General features: G+C 36.1%; 1 protein-coding gene across 7 annotated transcripts; it reads left to right on the forward strand.

The window, feature by feature from the left end:
• The first annotated feature begins 426 nt into the window (after nucleotides 1-426).
• Nucleotides 427-26111, forward strand: LOC129798258 (mediator of RNA polymerase II transcription subunit 25). 7 transcript variants are annotated; one of them, XM_055841292.1, is made up of 12 exons: nucleotides 427-682; nucleotides 735-913; nucleotides 990-1531; nucleotides 8222-8707; nucleotides 10674-10878; nucleotides 11014-11176; nucleotides 13355-13534; nucleotides 13945-14109; nucleotides 18594-18677; nucleotides 18758-18865; nucleotides 19038-19265; nucleotides 24821-26111. In XM_055841292.1, the coding sequence occupies exons 1-12, from the start codon at nucleotides 554-556 to the stop codon at nucleotides 24968-24970; spliced, it is 2619 nt and encodes an 872-aa protein (XP_055697267.1). In that variant the 5' UTR covers nucleotides 427-553; the 3' UTR covers nucleotides 24971-26111. The 7 variants fall into 7 exon arrangements, with proteins under 7 accessions (XP_055697267.1, XP_055697268.1, XP_055697269.1 ...); XM_055841293.1 differs by having other exon boundaries at nucleotides 24824-26111; XM_055841294.1 differs by having other exon boundaries at nucleotides 13355-13519.
• The last annotated feature ends 1520 nt before the right edge of the window (nucleotides 26112-27631 follow it).

The following is a 27631-nucleotide window of genomic DNA, read 5'->3' on the forward strand; positions in this document are numbered from 1 at the left end:
TTTGTCTATTTCCTGGATTTTTCTCTCACTTTCCTCAAAGAGATGAACAAACATTTTTCTTCAGCTTTTGTAACTAAACCACCACGACAATTTATTCAATTCACGAATAGGAATTTTTCGTGATATGAATTTTTTTTTTGGGGCAGCAGGATTACCAGAAAAAGGAATTCTGTGGAGCAAGTTATAGTGATGTTTTTGCTAAAAATACTCCATCTTCCCCAAGGGGTTACTTTTTGGAGCAAAAGATACTACAGTGGTGAGTTAGAAATACCTTAAAATATCCTGTTGCCAATTAAGTGTGGAAAATTGAGGAAAAAGTGTCTCATTAATATTTTATTTGATGAAAAAGGCGCAATTCTCATTTTTCGTGGGAAAAGTTTTTGGCGCGCTTTGGCTAACAGCGCCGTGATCTGCGCATGAGCGAGCACCGGCATTACGATTGACAGTTCAGTTTGTTTTTGTTTTGTTTACTTGTGATTTTCCGTGTGAAAAAGTGTAAAAATTTGTGGAAAATTGTGAATTTTCAGTGAATTTTTTGGTGTTATTTGTGAAAATGGTGTCTGCTGATTTAGATTCACTAGCAGATGTGGTATTCCTCATTGAGGGTACTGCAATAAATGGAGCTTATATCAATGACATCAAATCCAACTACATCATCCCCACTTTGGAGTACTTTTCCCAGGTATTTACGCCCCTTTTTCAGCTTCCGGACACCCCATTGACTCCCCTGGTAGTCTTTCTCTTCCCAGTGGATAGGAGATGATCGAGAGTACTGGACAGGCTTGGATAGGAACAGTACTCTCTATGGGATTGTTGTCTACAAGACGGCCCAGAGCATGCCGGGAGTCTGTTGTACAACTTATGGCCCCTTTGCCAGCTCAAAGAAAGTCCTCAATACCATCGAGAAACTCGAGTGGGTCCCCTTTTACTCTCTCAATCTCTGTCTTGCCCGTCTTGCCCATAAATTCCTCCCTGACAATTTATTACAGGCTGACTGGTGGGAAGAGTGAATCCTATGCCAATTTGGCTGAAGGAATGGCCACAACTCTGGTCTGTTTCGATGACCTGGAAGAGAGACGGGATCAGGGAACACTGACGCAGAAGCACTGCATCCTTATCTGCAACAGTGTTCCCTATTCCATGCCCGTTCAAGAGTGCTATATGTATGAGAACAAAACTGTTGACCAATTGGCTTCAATTTTCCAAGAGAAAGAAATTAACTTTTCCATCCTCTCCCCAAGAAAAATTCCCGTCCTCTTTAAGCTCTTTGAAAAATCTGGTGGTGACTTGTCCTCATCGACATCCAAAAACTACTGCAAAGATCCCAGGCATTTGGTCCTGCTCAAAGGCTATTCCCTCAAAGAACGCCCGGCGAGTCCACCGGCGACTGCCACAATTAATTTACCAAGTCCTCTGGCATCCAATATGATTCCCATGAGCAATCAAATGGAGGCTGCTGGGAATCAAATGCTGGCAGCTCCGAATATCACGCAGAGTGGACCAATGCGATCTAATATGAACAATACAGCAAGTAAGAATCTCTTTGCATTGTCCCAAGGGTTAAGTGAAGTTTATGTGAAGCATTTTAAAAATGGCCCCTACTGTGCTATGCTATATGCACCAGTATGTCTTGGAAAATCTCCTTTTGCGGTTTGTGTCTGTATAAATTTCTCAGCCCGTCGTTATAATACTCAAATTTGTGCCTCGACTAAAATAAAAAGTCTAGCAGACGAAGACTTAATATTTTGCGCCAGAAAGTAGGCAATTGTCACTGAGAGCAAACTCAGAGTGCGATATTCTGTTACAAAATACCTAAAGCCCAAAATAGACACAGGGATCGACTTAGGGATCAGCCCAAAAAATGAGGATTGATGTCGATACACTCACGGATCAGTCAAAAATATGGAGGATCAGGCTGATCTTCTAAATTCGCAAGGTCTAGTGAAATTACGGGGATTAGGCGACATCTACGCCAGTGTTGAAAATAAAAAGCTTCACTTTGGGTGTTTTTGGGTGCTTTTCGAAATGTCAATTGGGTAAAAAAACATGAAGAGTAATGGTACGCAATATCGCAAAATCTTAAAATGCATTAAGATTGGAGTAAATAGAAGATCAGAGTGCTCCTCTCTGTACGAAAAGTACATTGATAATGCACTTAAGAAGCCTTTCAGCAATCAAAGTGTGGAGATTTAATAGAAATTTCCGCTGAAAACGCTAATCTTTAATCCTAAATCCTCAGTGTATGATAGTTTGGGCTGATCCTTTACCGCCAAATTTTTCGAGCTGAGTGTTCTCTAGGATGAGCCCGATGAGCCTATGTCTATTTTCGGCATAAGGCCATCTTCAGACTAGAGGTTTATTCCAGTTCCAGAAAGTCTCAAAATTTTAAAAACAACCAATTAATTTGGTTCTTTAGAATCCATTAAATTATTTTGGTTTTATAATATAATTCTAAGTAAAAATTTTATGAAAAATCTATGAAGTTAAGCCATATGGCCAAGTCTTAGGTCTGAAGCCCGTATAAGAGTAGGTAAATTGACACTGGTAGAAAGCTCAGTAAGAAAGGCAGTTTCGAATTAAAAGTTCCCCTTATGCCGCCTAGCGGTCTAATTCTAAATAAATCTTTCTGCTATGCACCGTTGATTCTTTGAAATTCTCCCCTCTTGGTTTGGTTCTCTGCTTAAATCTTCCCATCTGTTATAATTCCACCCGGTGTGTCTCCGCTAAATATAATACTTCTCCTAAATAAATAAAACGTCTATAACTCACAGATTGTTTGAAAAGTTTGTGTAAAAGTATATTCAAAAAACTATAAAATTGCTAATGAGAGTAGGGTAGACTGGGGCAAAAAGTCACAAATCGAAAAATTTAAAATTCAATATCTTCCAAGGTAAAAAAGATAGCGGCTCAAATTATTTTCAATAGATGGCCTGCGTAGACCTTCTTCAATGTCGTATGTTTCTTAGGATTCGAACAAGGAATTTAGACAATATAAAAAAATATCAAGATTTTTAGTCCTATTTTTGAAATATTTTCCTTGCAAGAAATAACAATTATTACCTACTTATTTTCCAAAATTGATGCACTGGTGAATATTTTGAATCCGCTATCTATTTTAGAATTTCACAAAAGTTCTTTTCTCCAGAAATCCTTTTATTAAAAATGGCCACTTGGGGTAAAAAGTAACAAAAGGTATAGAGCAAAAAGTAACAAAAAGTGAAGCAATTTCTGATGTCTCAGGGCGAAAAGAAATGTCATTATCATGTCTCGTCGCTTGTTGTTTGCATTGGTCAAACGATTTGCAGTCTTTTGTGTGTTTTTTTTTCTAAAATAGCTTGAAGAGTGCTTTCTTTCCTCGTGTTCCCACTTTTCTCGCAGAGAAAACGGTGTTTTACAAAGGTGTAGATGAATAAATTTTCTATGATTTAATGGATTTGAAGGATATTTAGGGATTTATGAGGAAAATCTTAAATACTTCAGGGAAAATGAGGAGATAGGGATATGGTTTGTTCCAGGAAAATTTTCCTTGAGTCCTCCTCTACACATCCTTGAGTCATCCTTTGACGCCAACATCCCAGGATGTACCATTTTTGAGATAGAACAAATTTCATAAAATATTTCTAACCAATTTCTTAAAGATTTTCATCTTAATCTAGCTCAGAAACTAGACGTGATAGACCATAACTTTCTTCGGAGTTATCACTCAGGAGACACCAAAAAATCCGAAAATACCGGTCATTTGAAATCACATTTTTTGCTGTTGCACAGTGTAATTTGAGGCATTATTCGGGGTACCCACCCAGCTGTGATCCTAAATTGATACAAGAATTGTTTAAAAAAAATCGAAGGGTTTTGGCCTTAATTTTATCTTGAACAAAGTAAATAAATAAATTTTTCATTATTATTGTGAACTTTTAGTCCTATTAAACCCAAAAAATTAATAAGAAATAAAAACTGAATTTTAGTTTAAAAAATAATTTTCAATAATAAGACGAAACACCTGTTCATAAAGGCATTTCGTTAATGTCGAAATTCAAAAATTCGAACTACATACAAATTCCTTGGTCATTTACAGCATTCCTTAAAGTTGACCTTCAGGGCCTTCTGTCTGCCGGGAAACGTAAAGGAATTCCTCTGTATAGCAAATGGTTTAAATAGATTGAAGAACTATTTAGCATATTTTGCAGACCTTCCATAAGCATACTTTCGCCATGGTCTAGAAATATTAGAGGGTCATTTTATTTAGTAGAAAAAATTATTTTGCTATCCCCATTGCAAAAGAAAACGGAATAGGAATAACAAGCGAAAAATTCCTTGGAATTTTCCACTATTTTTCCTTAAAAAATTCCATAGGAATTTTCCATAATAGGTTCCAAGGAAAATTTAATGGATTTATGCTGAATTTTTTCTATAGAATACATCCATGGAAATGCTCGTGGTATTTATGTGGATTTTTCCACCAAAATAAAATGGAGAAAAAATGAAGTTGTCACATGCACCTCATGATTTTACTTCCGAATTTTATAGAAACGGGAAAGATTACAAGGATTATAATATGTTTTTATAAACCAGCAATAACGAATTGACACTTTGAGCAATAAAAAAAATTTATTAAAAAAAAAAAATTTTCTTAAAATATATATTAATTAACATAAAAACAGCATTATTTTAGGTTGGCGACCTATTTAATGTAATCACTTCATTATTATCCATTTTATTTGTTTGACATTTCAGAAAACTAGTGGAAAAATCCATATAAAACACTATGGAAAGATAGTGGAAATTTCCATATGTTTTTTCCAGCTTATCCCGCGGACGTTTCACCACGTGTGAGTTTCCATATAAATCTTCCGCGGAATACCGCGGAATTTAACGCTGGAATTCCAGCATGTCGTACTAGTAAATTCCATGGAGCACTATGATTTCCATGGAATTTCCGGCTTTAAATTCCATAGGAAAACTTAGTGGAATTTTAGCGTCAAATTCCAGCGAATTTAGCCATTTGGACGCAAGTTTTCCATTGGAATTTTTGCGGAATTTTGCTATGGGGATGCAACGTTTCTGCAATGTATTTTACGCGAATTTTTCAGTCAATAATTTAAACTTCCGATACAAGTCACTGCTGGATTACGACCGGTTGATGTTGTTATCACACTTGCACATTAAAAATTCAATGTGATACACATTAATAGCCAACGGTGAGCATCCGAATGAATGATTTATATCTTTAAATCGCTTATATTTAGATTTTTATCTATTTATTGATTAAAAGGTAAATTTGGCTTGAAGAAAATAATTTAAATAAATTTATAGCAATAATGCGAATAATTAATCTGATTTTAAAATTAATACTTCAATGTGAAATATATTTTAATGCTTTACTGTTTTATCACACTTGCACATTAAAATTTTAATATGATTCACATTAATTGTTGCTGGTGAGAGTCCAAATGTGTAATTTGTGTGTTTGAATCATTTTATATTCAAAATTTGATCTATTTGTTGATAAAAAGGTAGACTTGGCCCGCAAAATTTGATATAAATTGATTTATAGCATTAATGCGAAAAATTAATGCGATTTTCTCTTTAATTTTTTAATGCGAAAAATATTTATGCTTTAGATAAATTTAAACTTATATTTGCAGGTCAAGTCCACTTCTTTATCAATAAATAGGAAAACCCTAAATATTAAGTGACTCAAAGACACAAATAACATATTTGGACGCTCACAAGCGACAATTAATGTGAGTCGCATTAAAATTTTAATGTTCAAGTGTGATAAGGCCCTTAGGCTAATTTAACCTAACCCTCTAACGGGTAAGACCGCCTCCAGACGGTCTTCACAAAAATCATATTTACAGCGACAATAAAGGTTTTATTTATTTAAAAAGTGCTATAGTGTCGTCGGTAATAGTCTTATAAACATCTCTTGAAAGTTTGAACTCATTTTGACTCTTCGTTTTGTTGCTACTCCCAGTTTTGTGTGACAGGTCAGAGAAAAAGCAACAAAAAATATTTGTGCAAAAAAACTCATTTCCAATTTTCATAAAAATACCGATTTAACGTTATCTGACTAAAATAAATTTATTTTTTACTGAAAGATATATCATTCTACTTTGTATATTTTATTTTAAAAAAAATTGAAAAAACTAAAAATGTGAATTTTAGAAGCAAAACGAGTTTCAAATTTTTTTTTATATTTTCTCACCTAGCGCCTAAACTAAAAGAGATAATGAAGAATGGATGGTTTTTTCGACTTTATTGGATCATAATTATCCTAGAAAACATTGTTTTAGAACTTTTTTTCGCATATTAAAGAAAACACCGTTAGAGGGTTAAATCTATTTTTGCAGGTCAAGTCTATCTTTTTATCAATAAAAGTAGAACAAAATTCTCAATACTAAGTTTAAAGATTCAAAGACAAAAATCACACATTTCGATGCTCATTAGCGACAATTAATGTGAATCACATAAAAATATAATGTATACAAACAGTTAAAGTGACATTAACAATTTCGAATTGATTATTTTGTTTTACTATGTTTTATTATATTAATATTTTAACACTGGATAATGTCTTCTTTAGGACTCAATACAATACAAATTCCATTTTACTATATAAAATATATTAGATCAAATGCAAGGTTCTGAGGTCTTTTAAGCATTATTAGATAAGCTCAAAAACTATTTGTGGCTAAAAAACTCCAGTCCGTTCATTCGAACCGTTCGAATCGCTCTTTGGAGTTTGATAATTCTAAAACTAAGAAAGATCTGGTTTTTGGCAAAGATTATACATTGAATGAAAACTGCAAATTGGTGCATAGACCCCCTACCCTCCTCCCTTCCTTCCAAAATTTTGAAGACCCCGCTTTTATTGTTTTCTCAATATTTCGGCCCCTATGGCACCGATCGGGCTTAAATCGTTCTGCACTTTATATCTATCAAACAATTAAATACTTAAGTACGGACACCCCTGATCCGAGTTGTAATGTGTCAAATTTCAAAAATTTACCGGCCTAGGGTAAAGTGGTACAAGTTGGACAGTGGTACAAGTTGGACAATGGTACAATTTGGACAGGGCTTTTTTCTTGATAAATTTATTACTTCATTTTTATTTGTATATTTTTAATTCTTTAGTTTTATAATTTGGTTCCTTGTGCTTAAAAACAAATTTTGTACTTTATTTATCAAGAAAAAGGCCATGTCCAAATTGTACCAGCGAATTGTCTAACTTGCAACACTAATTCCAAATTATATCACTTTACCCTATATCTCGGGTTTTCTATTCAACGTTTTGACTAAAATTTTTGTTGGTTAGTCTCAAAATTCAAACTCATTTTTCTCAGAAACGCTGTTGTGTATTTTGATCAAATTTTATAGTGTTGTAGCGTGACTATGAAGGATAGAGAAAGTGATGAAAGTTTGACTTAGTTACAATACGACCGAAGATACAGGGGTAGGGGGGTGAGTCACAAAATTCATAACGCCAGTTCTCCGGTTTTAACCATTTAAGAACGAGAAGGCCAAAAATTGAGGGTCAGAAAAAATATTTTTTTTCTAACTTTTTAGAGCAAAATATAACTTTGGAAGACCGTAGGAAAAATTTCATTTTTGGGTCACCGGTGACCCAATTGTCCTTAAAGGGTTAAACCCAATTTAATGTGTGAGGGCGGTGAGGGCACAAATGAAAGATCTCTTAAAACACTACAACTTTATAGAACATTAGAATTTCGTACAGGAGTAACGCTATGGACGCCACAGTCGAGCAGCAATTACAATGACACTTAACCTCAATCTTATCCCCTGCTTAACCGATTTGGATGATTATGACTGCACAATGCAAGCAAAGAGAGTTCGAATCTTGAGACTTATTGTACTGCAACAATTTTTTTAATAAAAATTTTTACTATTTCCTAATAAAGAGGTACAGGGGGAAGTAAGGCACCTTTGAAATTAAGATTTTTCTTATATGTTTAAGTGGAACTGAGCCATATCTTAATATAATTTAGCTTCTCAATCTGTTTGTGCAGCTAATTTATATTACGATAAGACTCAATTTTAATTTAAATATAGGTGAAAAATCCCAATTTCAAAGGTGCCCAACTTTCAAAGGTACCCCACTTCCCCCCACGGGTTTATGAGATTTCACCTAAACTTCACTTAACCATTTTACCCCTCATAAAGTCCGGGATATTAGAATACCCAAAGTTCTTTTTCGCAGTGTTCCAGGACAATATGCAAAACCCCATGGGAAATCCCAATATTCCAAGGCCGGGTCTTATGTATCCAGGTCAGGGTCCAAATCCCAATCAGATGAATCCCCAAGTGTCCATTGCACCTCCAAATCAGCCCACTGGTGTCCCCATGGGCTACAATCCCAATGTTCAGCAGCAGCAGCAAATGAATCCGCGTATGCCGAATACGCGGTGGATGATGCCACCGCAACAGCAAAGACCTTTCCTTGCCAATCCCAATCCCACCCAAAACCCCCAGCAGCAGCAAATGCCGAATCAGCAGCAACAACAGCAATCGGCTCTCATCACTCAGCTCAGTACTCCACCCCACAGCATGGCATCCCAGGGAGTAGGTCAGATGGGCAATATGGCACAGCAGCAGGCCATTCGTATGCAGCATCCGCAGCAGATGCAACAGCAAAATCAGGGGCCTCCGGTCAGTCAGCAAATGCCACAAGCCATTCCAACTTCAGGTAGGACGAATTTATATCTTCCCCCCCAAAAAAAAACGCTTATTGATTAATTTTTCGGTTAAATCATCACTGTTTAATCCCCGAGAATAATATTCAACGAGAGAATAATTCATTGGCATATGCATTGGATGCAAAAAATGCATTCCTCAATTTTTCATTCATTTGCAATTGATGGAAAAATTAATTAATTCTGTTCAAATAATAATAAATCACTAGCGCGTGTAAAAATCACATAGAGAGCATTTTGGATGACAGATTTTATGAATAAAATTTAAATGTTGGGTAAATAATGGTGAGTTCAGTGGTTATACAAAAAAAAATTATTCAAATATATGTTTTGCTGTTTTATGCCAAAAACACTACCATTTCTCCATTATGACTCCAGTAAACTTTTGTATTTTTTTACGATATTAGGATATAACAAATTTGAAAGGCTGATTTATTTATTTTTCCAAATATTAATAACATTTTTAAATATTAAGATTTACAATATTAGAATATGTTTGAAAAAAAAACTTTTGATTAAACTTATGAAAAAACTGAAATTGAAAATGGAAAGAGAATTTATTAGATCTCTAGCTTTTAAATGTCGCAGTAAAACTAATTTCTCTACATGGAAATTTTTCAGAAAAACACTTCTCCCTCACTCTTGCGAATACTCCATCAAAAATATTTTTAGAAAAACAGTTTTTTATGACGTTCTGTCAATTCCAGTTAAAACGCACTTCAGAATTTGCATAAATTGGGCTGCAGTATTAGTCAGATCGGGTATTTTCGTAACTCAGTGGTAGATCATAAATCTAGGTATCGGGAGGTCCTGTGTTCAATCCTGGGTGTAGGCAAAATTTTTTTTCTATCTCTATTTTGTCGAAAATTGATATTTTAGAGAAATCTCGCCATGATTTATGGATAAAAATGCAATTTTTGGGATTACACACCAAGGTGAAGTGGTTTCAAAGAGAGAAAATAATTCAGGTTTAATCGAAACATGGACTCCTGATTTATTTGAATGTCCTATCAGGACTTTATAGGCCCTGAACCAGTCTTGGGTTCAGGGCCAAGATTACTTCCAATATATTACAGGAATAGAGCATACAGCACTTTGGAATAATGTAAAAGGCTGTAATTTCGCGAAATCCGTAATAGATGGATTAGATTTAAATAGATCTCAACTTCTGTTAAATCTTAACTTGAGGGTTATTATAGGAATTTACACAGGACACTGGCTAAATTCACATCTTGCAAAGTTGGGTGTAAACGTTACCTCAGCTTGCAGGGGTTGTGGAGAGAGTCTGGAAACACTAGAACACATTTTATGTTATTGTTCCAAATTTTCAAGCCAGAGAATTAAAATCTTTAAGAAAGAAGTGTTGACACTGGAGGATATCAAAAGAGCGGCAGCTCAGGATGTGCTGCAGTTCAGCCAGGTTTTAAAAGAATTGGAGTAGGGTTTGTTGAGTAGACATAGGGCGCTCAAATAGAGCCTAGGTGTCTGCAGCCCACAAATCGTACCATGCTCCCTATACAATCTATCTATCTAAGCAATATTATCAATAAAAGTGGGTGTCTCTGTAGGTCAATTGTAGAGCAAACGCCTAGGTAATTAAAGGTCCCCAGTTCAATCCCAGGATGAGGCATTTTTTTTCTGTTTCTATTTGATTGAAAATTAGGGTTTGGGGTGAAACTTACCTTAATGGAAGCTAATACAATACGCCTGGGATAACGTACCAACCTGAAGTTCAAAAACATCCATTATAAGTAACCCTACTTATTAGTTCTTAAATCGTGTGATCGGAAAAGCGATCAAACATAATACAAAAGATATTAAGACGAATATAGCAAAATAAGAGAAGAAATTGTGAAAACTCTTTAGGATCAGTTAATTAGAATTTAAATGCCCCCAAAAAAGAAATATTAAAATGACTTTAGATGAGTTATACAAATGATTTGTGAATGTTTAACACAGCACAACAGCATATGCCAACAGCAAGTGGAGTTCCCACGACAGCTGCCGGTGGTGCTGTTGGGGGCCAGGCGGGTTCAAATTCAAGAGAGAAAATCTGGACGGGTATCTTGGAGTGGATTGAGAAGGCGAAAAGTGATCAACCTAAAATTGCACGACACGTCCCGTGCTACGTCACAACTAATATCAAAGATGGTGAACCTGAATTGTACGTTATCCCCCATATTCAGCCACAGAATGTTAAATTTCTCGCTGAGAATGCACCATGTGAATGCTAATTGATGATATTTGGGGTTTGGGGTGGGCTGTTTTATCTATCTCTTTTTGGGACGGTGTTCTGCAGAAAGGCGGATAGTTGGCCACAAAAGCTCATTATGCAACTCATGCCCAAGCAACTTGTGGGGAATATTGGTGGTCAATACCTAAAGGATTCTAAAACGGTCATCTTCCATCCCAGTCAATGTGAAGCTCTCGATGCTCTGTCGAAAGTGATGGCAACGGGATTTGTAAGTTTTTGACTTTTAGCTGTGATTCTTTCATAAGCACTACTTTTGTAATACTGCGATATAGTCAATGTTCTCCGATCAGACTCATATAATCGATTTCGAACATCCTTGACTCCGAAAATGATCAGTTACTAAAATCGGTTTGAATACAAATCGGAGTAGGCTTTCTGCAAAATCGGTTTAAGACATGTTTTTTTTCGTCTAAATGTTATGTAGGTCTCCATGACACAGATATGTAACAGAATGATATAAGAAACTACGCCAAGCTATTTTCGAAATTATGACATAATCAGAAATAGTGATCTTTTTTTCCATCAACAGTGTATCTCCGGTTATGAAGAGATATCTTGATGCCATTTACCAGATATTCTGTGTAAAAAGACAATTTGTTCCTGCATAAATTATTTTTCTCACGGATTTGGCAAAACTTCTTAAAAAACGTTTTTCTATGTTATTTTAAAAACATAGAAACTAGTGGGCCTCCGTAAAATCATTCGAAAACATTAGCAACATTATTTTATTTAGCTATTTTCAAATTGAAACATTTTGTGATGTCGGGTTTGTGAAACCGATGTATTTTACATTTTCTATGTTACTATTTTTCTATATTTTTCTATCAATAGTATATCTCCGGTTTTAGAATAGATACTTCAATGCTTTTTAGTCGAGATTCTTGTTTTTATAAACATGTCAATTTGCTTCTAAATAAATTGTTGTTCTTGCTGATTTTGCAAAACTTCATTTAAAAAAAAGAATTTTCTATGTTATTTTAAAAACGTAGAAAATAGTGGGCATGCGTAAAATCATTTGAAAGCATTAGCAAACTAGAAAGTGTATTTAACTGTTCTTAAAGTGTAGGGTTTTGTGAAGTCGATGTACTTCACATTTTCTATGTTTTTATTATCCTATTTTTTCAAAATCATGTATGTTTTGTTTTAGAAGAAATATCTCAATGCTTCTTGGCTGAGATTCTTTTTTTTATAAACATGTCAGTTTACTCCTGCGTATATGGTTGTTCTTATTGATTTTGCAAAGCTTCATTGAAAAAAAAACTATCATTTCTATGTTATTTTAAAAACATAGAAACTAGGTGAGCTTACGCGAAACCATTATCAAATTAGACCGTTTATTTAATAGTCTTCAAAGTGTAGGGTTTTGTGAAGTTGGATTACTTCACATTTTCTATGTTTTTGTTTTTCTATTTTTTTTTTCAAAAATTGTATTTTTGTTTTAAAAGAGGTGTCTCAATGCTTTTTTAGCAGAAATGCTTTGTTTTATAAACATATCAGTTTGTTCCTAAGTAAATTGTTCTCATTAATTTTGTAAAAAGTGTTTGCAAAAATCGATCATATATATGTTGTTTTAAAAACATAGAATCTAATAGGCCTATGTAAAACCACTTTCAAGCATTATCAAAGTAGAAAGTCTCTTTAGCTATTTTCAAAATATAGGATTTTGTAATGTAAGATTTGATAAACCGGTCTATTTCACATTTTCTATGTTTTTTTTTGGAAAGTTTTATATCGATCTTATTCTTTTTCTAATAAGCAGTAGACTTATTTATTATGAAATCGTATAAATCCTGAAAATTTATCCAATATCCTTCGAGATGTTGAATTTTGTACGTTGGATTTAGCAAACTGATTTTTTGATATTTTCTATGTTAGAGAGTCTTCGATTTTATTTCTGTTTATATTGTGTTGAAGGTATAACTACATGAGATCATTTCAAACCGACATTCAACTTGAGAATCCATCTAATTATGACTTCCGATTTTGGAAACTTCTATATTGTCTATGTTTTCTAAGTTTTTTACAAACCCCTATATATCAACTTCTCGTCGCGTATTTAGCATGTTATAGGTTTGCGATAGCCCACCTCAAAACCGTATAAAACCATAAGATTTTTCTAGTTATCATCGAGATATCGGATTCGATAATGTTGAATTTGGGAAAACCGATTTTCTATGTTATTTTGGAAAATCTTATATCAGTTTTATTACATTTTAGTCACTTTCTTAACTTAGTTAGTTTCTGTTCATCCCTAAACCAGATTTACAAAATGAAAGAATCACAGCGTCCATAAGTTTAAACGATATTATTACTGACTTACCTTAAAATCGATTGGATGAATGTTTCTGATGCAGTATTTTACCCATTTTCTGGGGTATTCCTATAGGCGGGATGTGTGCATTTTACGGCATCCCCACCGACAAATTGTGAGATAAAAGTGCTAATTCTGCTGTACACGGTGGAGAAGAAGGCATTTATTGGCTTCATACCAAACAATCAATTGGGATTTGTCGAGAGACTACGTAAAGTGATTCAACAGAAACAAGGCTTGGTGCGTCATGGACAGGTTTGCTTTCGTGTAAAACTAATCCAATCCTCTGGTCCAGTCCAAACAATCCATACTAACAAGCGTTATACTAATGAACAATCATGTAAATATATTGTTTTCAAAATTACATTCATCTACCTACCCATTCCTCATCCGTAGTCCCTTTGGTCTATCAATCCTTTAAATTGTGCATGAGATTATTGCTGATTATTTCAGTATTTATACGGCATTTGGTATCCAATGAACCTTCAATAATCCCAATGATTCTCCCCCTACATGGCAATCATACTAATTTGCGCACTGGCATGCAAATCAATTTATATGGTAGTTTGAGCATAAATTTTATTATCTACGTGTGTGTAGTATTAGTAAATGGTTCACGTGGCACATTTCATAACTGTGGCAGAGGACAATGTTTCTATTTGCAGAACCAACAGGCTGCTGGACAACAGGGTGGTGCTCCGGGTGGAAATCCGGGCAATGCAGGAAATGCCGGTGCTGGTGGTCAAGGTCCAGGTGGTCCTAGTGGGGCTGGTCAATCAAATGTAATGAATCCCGCGGCCAGTATGCCAACATCGCAGCCCACATCGCAGGTTTGATATTTCCCTTTCTACTGTACGGTGTGAAATATTTTGAGTAGATACGCGAAATTTACGAGAATTCATAAATTGTTGCGAAATCGATTGGTGAAGTGCGTCAGTGTGTAGTTCATTGAGAGTGAATGGGTTCTCTAAGAGGTAATGAACAAATTGAAAAATATATGGTTCTTCTTCTTCTGGTAGTCCATGAGGCAAACCAGGCGGCCAAAGGAGAGTAATACATTGGGTGTGAACACTAAAGGTGCAAAACGCAATTTTCGCGAAAACGATGGCAAACCGCGGCGTATAAACGGACGAAGAGAGGATTGGTAAAGACTTAAGTGTCTCACTGCAGACACAGCAAAGAGCAAGTCAGCCGACTCTCTCCTTTCCAAAATAACGCGATCGGGCCACAAGTTACCGGAAAGTCCGGTCACATTCATTGTGGCCGCGGAATAATAGAAACTACTAAAACCATGAATGCGCTCTGTAAGCCTTAGTGAGACTTGTAACGACCTTACTGCCAAAACGTTTCTTATTACTTTCTCTCTTATCCGACGTTACAACCAGTGATGGTCTTGGCCTAATTCAGGATCAGGACCCGTCACCACTCGACCCTATTACCCGCTACTCTTCTTAAGCTAACCCCTAATGACCTGGCATCCTGATTTATCGAAGACTGGGTTGGCCTCGCCTCCTCGAAGTCTAGAGTCTGCCTCTAAAAACTTTCCAGGCTGAGTTGATCTCATCCTTGCAAACCATATAACCAGTTCACCGGAACTCATTGAAGCATATTTTCTTGAAGACAGTTACTCCTCGATAGCGTTCACACACTTTCATCGTTGAATGAACTTCGAACTCCGGTTCGGAGAATCCTCCTTTCAAACGCGGCTAAAATTTGTCAGTTCTGTTTGCTAAGGACTCACGTTTCAGACGAATACATCAAGATTGCCAGTGAAATGCCCTAGACACACTTACGACTTAAACCGAGGAACGATTTAGTGGAAAATGATGGAAATGCATTCAACTTTTGAGATCTGTCAAGGCCCAAACGCTCTTGTTAGTGTAAGTGTGTAAAACGAAATGGTTCCGCTGCTAAAGTCCCTGCCGTTATTATGAATCCCTAAAGTACCACAAAGTACCTTGTCCCTAGGGTTAGCCTTCTAAATGGGTAATGAAAACTGTACAGTGTATATCATTACAGCAGAGAGCGATCATGCCCTCCGATGGTATAATGCTCTGAGCAGACGTGGAGTTAATCCTGAGCTGTGATTACGCAAGCATATTCTTAACAAGAATAATCTTGCCGGGCCCTATTATAAGTAGGCTCCGTGTATCGTTTCCCAACTCTTCAGTCATTTTGTTTTCACATTAGACCGAAATAGAGCCTTGTTGGCTTCCAGTAGCCGTGCTCGAATTTCTGTGCACAGTAAAAAATGTTGGCTGCTTTACCATGATTTTCATCGTAAATTTTACATTAAACATGTAATCGTATGTACTAATACACATTTGTGTAATTTGTACACATTTTCTCTGAAAACTGTGTAATTTGTACACCTTTTGCATGAAAACTGTGTAATTTTACACGAAATATGTAAGAAAATATACAAAACTGTGTAATCATTCCCAGTTGATTACACGGTTTGCAATTACATAAAATTTAAATAACACATTTTCAGATTACACGTTTTGTTGAAATACCAAATTTGTGTAACTTTACAAGAATAGTCGTGGAAAAAAGCAAAGCAACGATTATCTTTGTAATTTTTTTTACTGTGCGAAGTTGCTATCGGTCGTAATGGTTCACCCAAGGTAGTCGAAGAAGTTCACAACTTCTGAAGTTTCGGAAACCCTGAAAGCCAGGAAGGAACCTCAATGCGTATTTAGGACTTTTTATCGCAACTTAATCAGTGTTCCTGGACAATTCCTGGAGATTAACTCATTCTTCCATGAAGCTTTAATTGAAAGTTGAAAGAACACATGAACGCCTCAATCATAACACAAGTGTAAACCTGTGGGTTCTATCTGGTAATAACCACACTCAACCCAAAAAGATCCTTTTCAGGACCATCTCTCAGTATCATTTTAGTGAATAGTAAGTACTCGTCTCGTCGACGAGCAAGGAAGGATTAATGACATGAAATTGGTGATTGAGAGGCCCCATGAGAAGCATGGTAGCCTCTGAATATAGAGATCTTGATCGTAAACTTTGAATACTTCTCGGTAACATATATTGAAAAGCTCCGGAGGAGAATTTTCAGTTCTTAACTTCGCGACATCCTCTGTCCGTTTTGTTCTTGGCGACTTTAACTGTCAGAGCACTCTCTGGAATTGCGGTACAAAAAGTACGGTTGGGGAAACTCTGGAGGAATGGTTGGAGGGTAAAGGCTTAACGTTAATTCATGACGCCAAATTATCAGTCATTTTTAAAGAAGTTAAAGTAGCCCCGTCTTGTTGTAAAAATGTGCTATGCGCGATACCACAGTCCCAGCATTGATTAATCATGTACCAAGTTACGGTTACTATAAAACCTAGAAATGTTCCTGTTCGTCGAAGGTTTAACTTCTGTAAGGCTGACTGGAAAATATTCTCCCCAAGTGTTGATTTGGCTGTAAGAGGTATTGTTCCAAAACCGGACCATTATGATCGGTTTATAAAAGCAGTTAAAAAGATGTTCAGGTTGTGCATTCTAAGGGGTCGTCGCACTAGAGACATCTGATTTGATGCCATAATAGTACTGGGCTTTTGAGGAAGATCCTTTTAGTGATGCTTCTGGAGTTTAAGATTTGATTTGCCTATGGGTCGGCTTAATCCTCTAGAATCCACTACATCCAGGTCACTTATTTAGGCCCATTATGAACTCCACATTCCCCCACTCTATTCTCAAGGCGGTCCTTCAGCTCTATATGTTGGCTACTGCGTGCAAATTGGAGACACACACTGCCGTTTTTATATTACGTTAGACCAGCCTTGGTTGGATCAGTTGCAGTCGTTTCTGTACCAGCATCTCTTGTTTTAGGTATTTTGTTGTCATTGCATTGGTATTACTTACACTTGACTATAATTCGGTGAGGCTTCTGAAAAATTCTCAGGCTGCTGCTTTTTAAACCGAGATCTCAAAATCATAGAGACTCTACTCTACCAACTGATCCACTGAAGCTCTTAAGTTGAAGCTTGGTAGTGCACTAGCTGATTCTGTTGCGAAAGGCCATCGGGATTGTTGGGTATGATAAAAAAAGAACCTAACCTATGAAATACATCTGCAATACCTCTGTACTTGTTAAGATTATCCATGATAAGATGCTTATGACGCTCCTTACACGGGCGATTGTCAGTTTGGGTGATCTCATTCCTTCAAGCGTCGAATAATTACATACGTTTAAATTAAGAACACTCAATGGATCAAGTGGTAAAATACTCGTTCTATAATGCAAGTGTCTTGTGTTTGAATTGAATTCCTTTTAAGTGATTAGGAATTTTTCTGGTGTTAAAGGTATTCGGATTGCATCCAGTAAGCTACACTGCACGTGATTCCACGGGGTATGGGACTGACAGTACCATTCCTGGTCAAGAAATAATAGCAATGAATGTCGCGAATATCTCGTTTGCGAGAAGACCTAGTTCCTCTATAGAAGCCTAGTTTCTCTATAGAGGCCTAGTTCCCCTATAGAGAAACTAGGCCTTCTCGCAAGCGAGATTTCTTAACCAGGTACGAAACTATGAGTTCCATACCCCGTGGAATCAAGTGCAGTGCTTACTGGATGCAATACGAATACCTTTAACACCGCAGAAAAATTCCCGGTGACCTTGCAGACGATGGTAGAAGAGACAAATTGGCGAATTTTTCTCAATCCGCTGTTGTTCTCTTCTTCGCTTCTCTCCGCTCTCAACGCCCTCATCACATCAACAGACCACGTCATTCCACGGTTGAATTTTGAAATCGCGCTTTGTTGCGAATAGCGCTCGCAATAAAGCCTTACCTTTCTTACAGATATGTGTTACTCACATGAAGTATACGGGTAATTTAAAAATTCCCTGCAGCACGGTACTGACGCAATTCTGAATACCTTGAAGCATTTCTTAGGAAGAATATGACGAAATGCGGGTTCGCAACAATACCGCTTGATGTCACCGAGATCTCACGCCCTGTAACACTTGTCTGCTTCTTTTATGAGTACTACTTCTACTCTACCTATTTTCTTCAAAATTGACGCGATTTAACTACACAAGAAAACCAAAATTATTTAATTTAAATATTCAGTTAAATAAATAATAATTACATCTTTTACGCAGATGTTGCATTATAGACTAGATCTTTGTTCGAATTCATTTTAATAGGATAAAATTCTATAAATTGATGTCACAGATTATCTAACTGGAAGCCCTTTTCGGTATCGTAATAATGTAATGTTGCTGAGTGAAACATAGTGTGAATTAACATAATTTATGGCTAATGTTGTTGTATTTTGAATAAATTTCCGTTGAAATATGAATTATAGATGATGCCTCAAATGGGTCAAACGTCTACGGCTCAAATGGGTCAGCAGCAGGGAGTTAATCAGGCAACAAGGATGGGAATGGTGGTAAGTATCATTATTCAATGATCTTTTTTGATTTGCAAAATATTCAGGTTGACCAATATTACTTGTTTGATGGGTTTTAGAATATGCCAAATGTGGGAAATCCAAATCAGATGGGTGGAATGCACAATGTGAATCCGGGTGGGCAGCATATGGACAACCGTCAGCAGAATATGGAAAAGATGTCTCATGTGAGTGCATAATTAAACTTGACTGAATACATTTTGAGGGTTATATGTGTGGGATTTTGCGTGAAACTTTTATGAAAGAGAGATTGCATAGAATCTATCAATTTACCCTTTTAAATCCACGGAAATAGAAGTTCTCGGAATGCTTTTGTAATGATATTTCGGAATGTTTCAGCTGAAGCAATCCCTGGAGGCGCAGCAGCAGCAATTTAAGAATTTTGAATTTGGCCAGATGCCCATTCATCAGATGCCCGACAATATGCAGATGGCTATGCTGCAGCAACAGCAGCAACAAATGCGCGGAGTTGGGAATTTAGGAAATCCACAGCAGCAAAATCCTCAGCGAATGATGCGTCCCGTAATGGCCAGCAATCCTGGTTTGCGTCATTTACTACAGCAACAGGTGAGTACTTCAGAAATAAGCAATTAACATTGACTCTTTCTCCTGATTAAATCAATTGAAGAAAATGGTTGTTCATTCAATTAATTCACTGAACGATTTCAAGATGGTATTGATTTTTAATTAGTTCTAGAGACTTTTTAATTAACTCACAGAAGTGATGAATGATTTCCTTTCTTGTTTTAACTCACAATTGCCTCTTAATGATTCAGATATTCTCCTGTTTTACATCTCTATTCAGATTTATATACACGTAATTTATTTTATGAAATCATAAAATTGAAATGTCTCTTTAAATGACGTCGTGAAATAACGTAGAATTTTCTTTACATTGATTAAGAACTTCTGTTTGGGATAAGAATTGTTAAAATCTGCTGTTTACAACAAAAGAATTTAAATACTGAGTGTCTTTTCATCAATAAGCATTAGTAATGTCATTTTAATGATTGTAAAATTCCGAATGTCAAAGTTCCGAAAAGCCAAAATCCTGAACGCCGAAATCCCTAAAACTGCCAAAATCCTGACAACTGTTAAAATTCCAAAACAACCAAAATGTCGAACGGCAATGTCCTGAATTTGTCGAAATCTCGAATAGACTAAAACCCGAAAACCAAAATCCTAAACGGGTCGAAATCCCGAATAGCCCAATTCCCGAAAGCCATAATTCCAAAAGCCAAACCCCGAAAGGCAAAATAACGATAGTCAAAATTTGGAGAGCTAAAATTCCGAAAGCCAAAATCCTGAACGCCAAAATCCCAAAAGCAGCCTAAATCTCAAACGTCAAAATCCTGACAACTTCCAAAATTCCAAAACGACCAAAATGCCGAACGACAAAATCCCGAATTTGTCGAAATTTCGAATAACTTAAAACCCCAAACGGGTCGAAATTCTGAATAGCCCGATTTCCGAAAGTCATAATTCTAAAATCCAAAATCCCGAAAGTCTAATCCTGAATGCAAAACTCTCGAAAACTGCCAAAATCCCGAACAAAAACCTAAAGCCAAAATCCCGAATGTAGAAATCTGGAAAACGGCCAATATCCCAAAAGCCAAAATCCCGAGAAGCCAAAATCCCAAAAAAGGAAATAATCCCAAACGCCAAAATCCTGAGAACTTCCAAAATTCCAAAACGACCAAAATGCCGAACGACAAAATCCCGAATTGGTCGAGATCTCGAATAGCCTAAAGCCCGAAACGGGTCGAAATTCCGAATAGGCCAATTTCCGAAAGCCAGAATTCCAAAAGCCAAAATCCCAAAAGCCTAATCCTGAACGCAAAAATTTCGAAAACTGCTAAAATCCCGAACTAAAACCTAAAGCCAAAATCCCGAACGTAGAAATCTTGAAAACGGCTAAAATCCTAAAAGCCAAAATCTCGACTGGGTCGAAATCCCGAAAAGCCAAAATCCTGAAAGGCAAAATCCTGAACGCCGAAATCCCAAAACGGAAATAATCCCAAACGCCAAAATTTTGACAACTTCCAAAATTCCAAAACGACCAAAATGCCGAACGACAAAATCCTGAATTTGTCGAAATTTCGAATAACTTAAAACCCCAAACGGGTCGAAATTCCAAATAGCCTAATTCCCGAAAGCCAAAATTCCGAAAGCCTAATCCTGAACGCAAAAGTCTCGAAAACTGCCAAAATCCTGAACGAAAATCTAAAGCAAAACCCGAACGTAGAAATCTTGAAAACGGCCAAAATCCCAAAAACGGAAATAATTCCAAACGCCAAAATCCTGACAACTTCCAAAATTCCAAAAAGACCAAAATGCCGAACGACAAAATCCCGAATTGGTCGAGATCTCGAATAGCCTAAACCCCGAAAGCCATAATTCCAAAAGCCAAAATCCCGAAAGCCAAAATTACGATAGTCAAAATTCAGAGAGCTGAAATTCCGAAAGCAAAATCCCAAAAACGGACAAAATCCTGAACATCAATATTCATTCCAAAAGCAAAAATTTCGATTTTATTATACAGCATGAAACATTTTTTTTAGCTTTTCAATAACTAATTTAATAAAAGAATACTAAATACTTGAGTTTAATTTAAATATTTTGTAAGTTATCGATATAATGTGCTTTGTCGTAACTTCTAAAGTACATTAATAAAATCAATGGAAAGTTTAAATAAAATTGACAATTTTATATTAAAAAAAATTTTACGAAAAAACTGTTTGGAACTTGAAATTTGTGTTCTAATTGGTTAAACCTTCATTTTAAGGCAGAGTTACAACAAATTTACTTCCTTAGGATCAATTATTCACATTTAAAGTTCCAGTATATTTTGGGTTATGCTGTTTATAAAAACACCTAAAATTACATATCCTTCTTTAAAAAAGGTGACAACGCGTCTCATGCTTCTCGATATGTTCGAACTCTTAACTTAGATGTTATACCCCAAAAGCACTTTCGGATCATTGGCCATTTACCGGTTCACAACTGATTTGATCCGATTTATAAATCACTCAAGCAACTCATGAGATCCATCAAGCTTATGGAGTTGTAATACAATCGTTTTTCGAACAGAAGTTTCTTATTGGCCTATAAACGAATGAAACCGGTTCAGACTTATCCGGAATTCCAAGACCTTTCCAATGACACGAAACACAACCCCATTCGGTTGAGAAATACGCTGTCTAGAGCTGTTTAAGCCTTTGACTCAATGGTATTTTCGTATAAGGACGAAATGTCCCCCTGGGTAATCTCTAAAACTTTAGACTTTTTGGTGGGTTCTCTGCAGGTCCCTAACCGTTTCAGCTCTAGGCGTAAGAATAGCCGGATAGACGGATAAACATCATTTCTCAGCGTGACATCATTTCTCAAAAATCGTCTGAAACATGGAGATATGTTAAGAAAGGCGATGCCCCGGGGATGGAAAGTGGAAATTTTGAGGAGTGAAAAAATCGAAAGATAATAATGTTACTCCTTCTGTGGAGTTCGAGCAGTTATATCACTTCAATGATCATCTTTCTTTTATGCACAGCAAAGTACCAAGTCGTTTGTTGTGCGGAAAAGAAAGAAAATAATTCACTCCTAACTGATTTCAAATAACTGATGTGGCGGATGTGACAGAAAATATGCAAATTCTTGACTAAAATCCAAAGGAAAAGACTAACCAAGAACCACTGTAGAAGACACGATGAGTGTCGAAAGCTCTAGTAAATTGTGTGTTTTACTTTTGAATTGCACTCAATACACCGACTGTTACCAGAAGGACATTCTGTCCTAAAGTAAAAGTTCTTCATTTCGGATTACCGATGCATCCAAGTCACAATTGGGTCCTTTATGCTTCCCTATTCCTACTTTATCTTATCCCCCGATACGGGTAGTCGCTGTATATCATAACTCTATCTAGGGCTGTCTTATGGCCTCTACACACTAAAGAAATTTATGTCGATATTGAAGAGTTTTTCCTGCACAAGCGTAGGGAATTTACTTGAATATAGACCAAAAATTTCTCTAGTATGTAGAGGCCATTACGCACAGTGGCGCTGCGATATCACAGCGCTCCATATCGGTGTGTGTTTGGATCAGTGACAGTGAATATTGTATCGACTGAAGTATCACTCTTTCATCCCGAAACTCGTTCTCGTGCCAGCATCTATTGCCAAAATGATCCACTTTTTTGCTAATGTGCACCATTCATTGGCATTACTATTCATTCATTCACTGGACTTACTCCAGCTTCGAATGCGAGACTTCTCTGTCATAGAGATACTACTCTATGCACTGATCCACTTTGGGCTCGATGTAGAGCTTTTAATGATATCAACGACAGCAAGTTTTCGCACTTGACTTGTTTCTTTTCTGGACAAAAGAATTTAAGGCCTGGAATTGATTAATAATAATAATGTTGCGGATTTGACCGGAGACCACGACGTCAGGTAGGAAAAACAAAGGCCAGAGAGTTTAACCTCACAAACACTTTATTTACTTCACTGACACAAAGTAATTCGGGAATCTCGTGCAGCTTAAAAAGCGCACAGAGGAGGGATTCGCGCTTTAGAGTGAAGAGACAATTGCGCAAGCAGGATAGCTGCAGCAATGTTCTCGCTTACTCGAGCGCGGATGATATACCCAAGCTCAAACTCGAACTTAACCATGAAAGCACATATACTTGACTTACTTCGCTGCGAGTATGTGTTGCTCACATGAATTATAGGGGTAACTTCAAAATTCGATAATGCGCGGCACTCATCCCCTAAAGAGAGCCGTGCAGCATCCCCTAGGCAGGGTATGCCTCAAAGCAGGTTCGCAATAATAATAATAATTATGTGTAGTCGTTTTTTTTCCGCCAACACAATAAAGTAGGGTTCGTTCTCTACAATCTCACTGTGACAATGTCTGTTATATTCGAACCATAATGGCTCCGTTCAGTAATAACCTTTCGAAGAGACAAAGCCACTCCAAAGCCAAGCCAAACCTATTCGAAAATCTAGCGGAAGCCTAAAGTGCAAGTTCATATACCCGCCGCTTTAGCGCTGATTGTTCTGCCATTTCGAATTTCGATATTCTTAACACTTCAATCGTCAACATTGTCAACAACAGTGTGCAAACGTTTGCTGCAAAAGGTGAAGTTTTCGTGTAGTTTTGTGGAAATTCAGGATGGCAGAGCGTCTCAATTGCAATTTCATCCAAAGAAATGTCCTTTTGATAAACTTGCTCACTTTTGTGTAACTCGTCGATTTAAACGTTCGAACTTCCAACGGGTTTTTAGGTAAGTTCTCTCTAATATACTTCGAATCGGTAAAGGAAAAACCTCAACCGGAGAGAGCTCTCAAATCGGGAAGGTTATTAATGAACGAGGGGAATGATTCTTTACGGTCAGCCGCTGAGTGCGTGAAGGTGACAGGTAGCGAGGGTAGCGACACGAGTAGCGTAGCTACTGCGTGACGAAAGCTTCGCCAGAGCACATAGTCTGTGCGAGGGCTCGCACAGAGGATCACCACCAGTGTGAGTCGTAAGTGCCTCGCATAAGGGAATATTCGTGTTCCGGGAGGTCAAGAAGGAATTGGGGCGCTTCAAGTGATTGAATTAAAAGGTTCCATGGTGTGATACCTTGAAAATTTTTCCTATTTTGTCCTTGCAAAGAGATCGACACTTAAACATATACTTCGGGAGTGAAAATCATAGAGGACAAAGTGAATAGAAGACTATGCCAAGAGAGCAACCAGTTACGTTTCCAACGCTGGCTGTAGGATAATTAGAGTTCAAAATTCCTTAAAGTATTTAAATCATAAAACAGCAAAATTTTATCTATACATAACCTCAAATATCTGGACTTCCCCCGGTGAACCGCTTTTCATGATTACTTCAGCATAATTTCAGGCAGTCTTTTGGAATCTGTATTTCATCTTTGCACAAATTTGATGCTCAGTTCAGTATTTCTGTCCAATTTTGCCATTTTAGCTTTGGGGTTTAGCTTATGACTTCAGGTATTGGCTGGACTTTATCAATTCTGTTCCAAATGGAAGCATTATTAGTTGTATGCATATGATGCTATAATGTTCGAATATTAAGTGAAATATGCCAATATTGCAACCCATTTGAATTTTCAGCAGCAACAGCCACAGAATCCACCGTATCGTCAGGTGATGGGTATGCAAGGTGGCAATCCGGGTGGACCACAAATGGGAGTGCGACCACAGCAAGGTGGCAATCCGCAGCCTCAGCAACCTTTTGAGGACTCCAATTTTGATTTTATTTAATTTTCTCATTAGAATTCCTCGCACATTTCATTTGCTAATCCCTCGCGCTCTTTTGGCATTATTTATATCAAAGGTAAGGGTTCTACGTATCTCTTTTCAATCAGCAAACAATGCGTGTTAAATTTAAATTGGTCACTCTCATGGTGAATGGGAATGGTTGATTTTTTTGTTGTTGTGAATTTTGGTGCGTTTGTGCCGGATATTTTTACCTGGTGCGCTGAGTGAACATTAATGTAATTGGCACGATGGAAATTTTCCAAAAATATATATATAACAATTTTCCTGTTGTACTTTTTGGGAATAATAATAAATCAGGACAAAATTTGAGAATGAATATCACATAAATTTCTGTACAACATAAAATAGAATTAACAAATTCAATTTACTAAATTTAAATTAATTAATCCTGTACGTTTGAAGTATCCGGTCATAATATTCAATTGATTTCTCTTTAAAATAAGTCATATAATTAATTATGAAATTTCTACAATTAAATTGAGAGTTGAATTGAATTTGTGTGAAGTATTCGAAGAAATTTATTTAGATTTTACATGTTCTATGCAATAATTTTGTCGATTATTTCCTGATTTTCTCACAGATTTATGCAGCAAAAACTAATTTTCCTATTTGGAGCATTTCATTTAAATATTTAGACGCGAATAATTGATTGTTTTTTAATCAGAAGGTGAAATTTATTACAATTGCACAGCATTTGGTCAGGTGATTTATTTTCATTGATAATAACCTGGGTATGTGCGTAATGTTTGCCAAATAATAGGAACATCCCCTCGAAAATGCCATTATATTAATGATTGATTTCAAAAAGTGTATAGCATGTTTTGGAAATGCATGCAAAGGCCATTATCGGAAAATTTGTTGCTATAAATAACAAATACTTCACCCAAAATATAATAATGATAATTTTAGCAAGATGCAAAAGTATGGAGCTACAAAATAAGATAAAAGAATCAATGGCAAAATAAACAATTGATACAACAAATTATTATTAAATATTAATCCTTGATCAAAAAAAAACACAACATATTTCGCTATTTGCTACATAATTCAATTGTATTTATAATATGACTCTGGTAAAATTAAGCAATTTGTGAATACAGAATAAATTTCCAAAATAAACAAATAATAATTTTAATCTGAATTAATAATTAAAAATATTAATTCGACATGTTTTGTGACCATATAATGAGATAAATCGTCGTGACTCATTTTTATTTGTCCAGGAAATATTACATCAAAAGTTAATAAATTCCACGATTGGTATTTCGATGCTTATTTCAAATATATTTTAATTGCATTCAACGTTATTTTTTTGCTAAATGTTTAATTACGTGGCATGGGTAAATAATTGTTTTTGCAATTAATTCTCTCAGCGATAGCAGAAAAATGCAATCAAGTATAATTAGTTGAAAATGAGATAAATTAATACTTATTGATCTGTAGCGAATCAAATTGAATACGGTTTTTTAAAAAAGTGAATAAATAATTCATTGACTTACAAGCGAGGTAATTTTTTTCATTAAATAAATTTTAATTAATATTTACAATTAATTAAGATTTTAGAAATTTTTTTTTTTTGGTCTGTGTTGTTTGTTCATGGAATGCCTGATGGATGGAGAGCGTAAACGGCGTAAAAACACTTACGACTTAGGGCAGAATCACATTAACAGTAAAATACTTACCGTATTTCGTTAATTTACGCACTTTCATTGAAATTCTTTCGAAATTTCTCGATTACCCTATTACCTTATCTCATACTTGGTGGCAAATAATATAAGAAAATAATATAAGAAAATTGAAGAAATAATGGGAAAATGCGATAAACGGTGAGCAAAAAAAGACTGTACGATTAATTTCTCTTAGTTTTTTTGCTCACCGTTTATCGAATTTTCGTTTTATTTCTTAAATTTTCTTATATTATTTTCGCCTTAGTGCCACCGAGTATGAGATAAGGTAATACGGTAATCGAGAATTTGCGTGAGAAGTCCAATGAAAATACGTAAATTAACGAAATACGGTGACGCTACGGCGAGCATTTTATTGTCAATGTGATTCTGCCCTTAAGCTGAGAGACGGCTTAACGTTATTATAATCAAAATAATGATCAGACTACATATCCATCAGTTTTTGACTAGTACGTCTCTCGGCTCAAGCCAAGAAACGGCTTAGTTATAATGTGAAACTTATGGAAATTTAGTAAAATCATTATTTTGATTATGTTTACCTTAAGCTGTCTCTTGACTTAAGTCGTAAGTATGTCTAGAGCAGGGGAGAGCAAGAACCGTTTGAAACCGAATAAACGTCAAAAAAATTTGTCATGGTAGCGTTGTGGCCATTGACGTACAATTTTCATTTGACGTTTGTTTGGTTTCAAACGGTTGCCCACCTCTGGTCTAGGGCATTTTCGCTTTCTACAAAGCCCGGTTTGGGCAGCTGGCTTATAATGACGTGTATTGTGCGAGTGTATTGCATTTAAATTGGAATTCGTGTGTATCGCGATGGTTTTTGCGAAGTTTTTAGTGCAAAAGGTCTCCTGTGAATACAGTGTACACACCTGTGTTGTGAAAATTCAAGTAAGTTGCTTATTTTTAGCATAAAAAAAGAATTTTATCCACTCTTACCCTCCAAAAGTAGATCTTGAAA

The sequence above is a fragment of the Phlebotomus papatasi genome, chromosome 1, assembly GCF_024763615.1.
Source record: "Phlebotomus papatasi isolate M1 chromosome 1, Ppap_2.1, whole genome shotgun sequence".
Taxonomy (NCBI): domain Eukaryota; kingdom Metazoa; phylum Arthropoda; class Insecta; order Diptera; family Psychodidae; genus Phlebotomus; species Phlebotomus papatasi.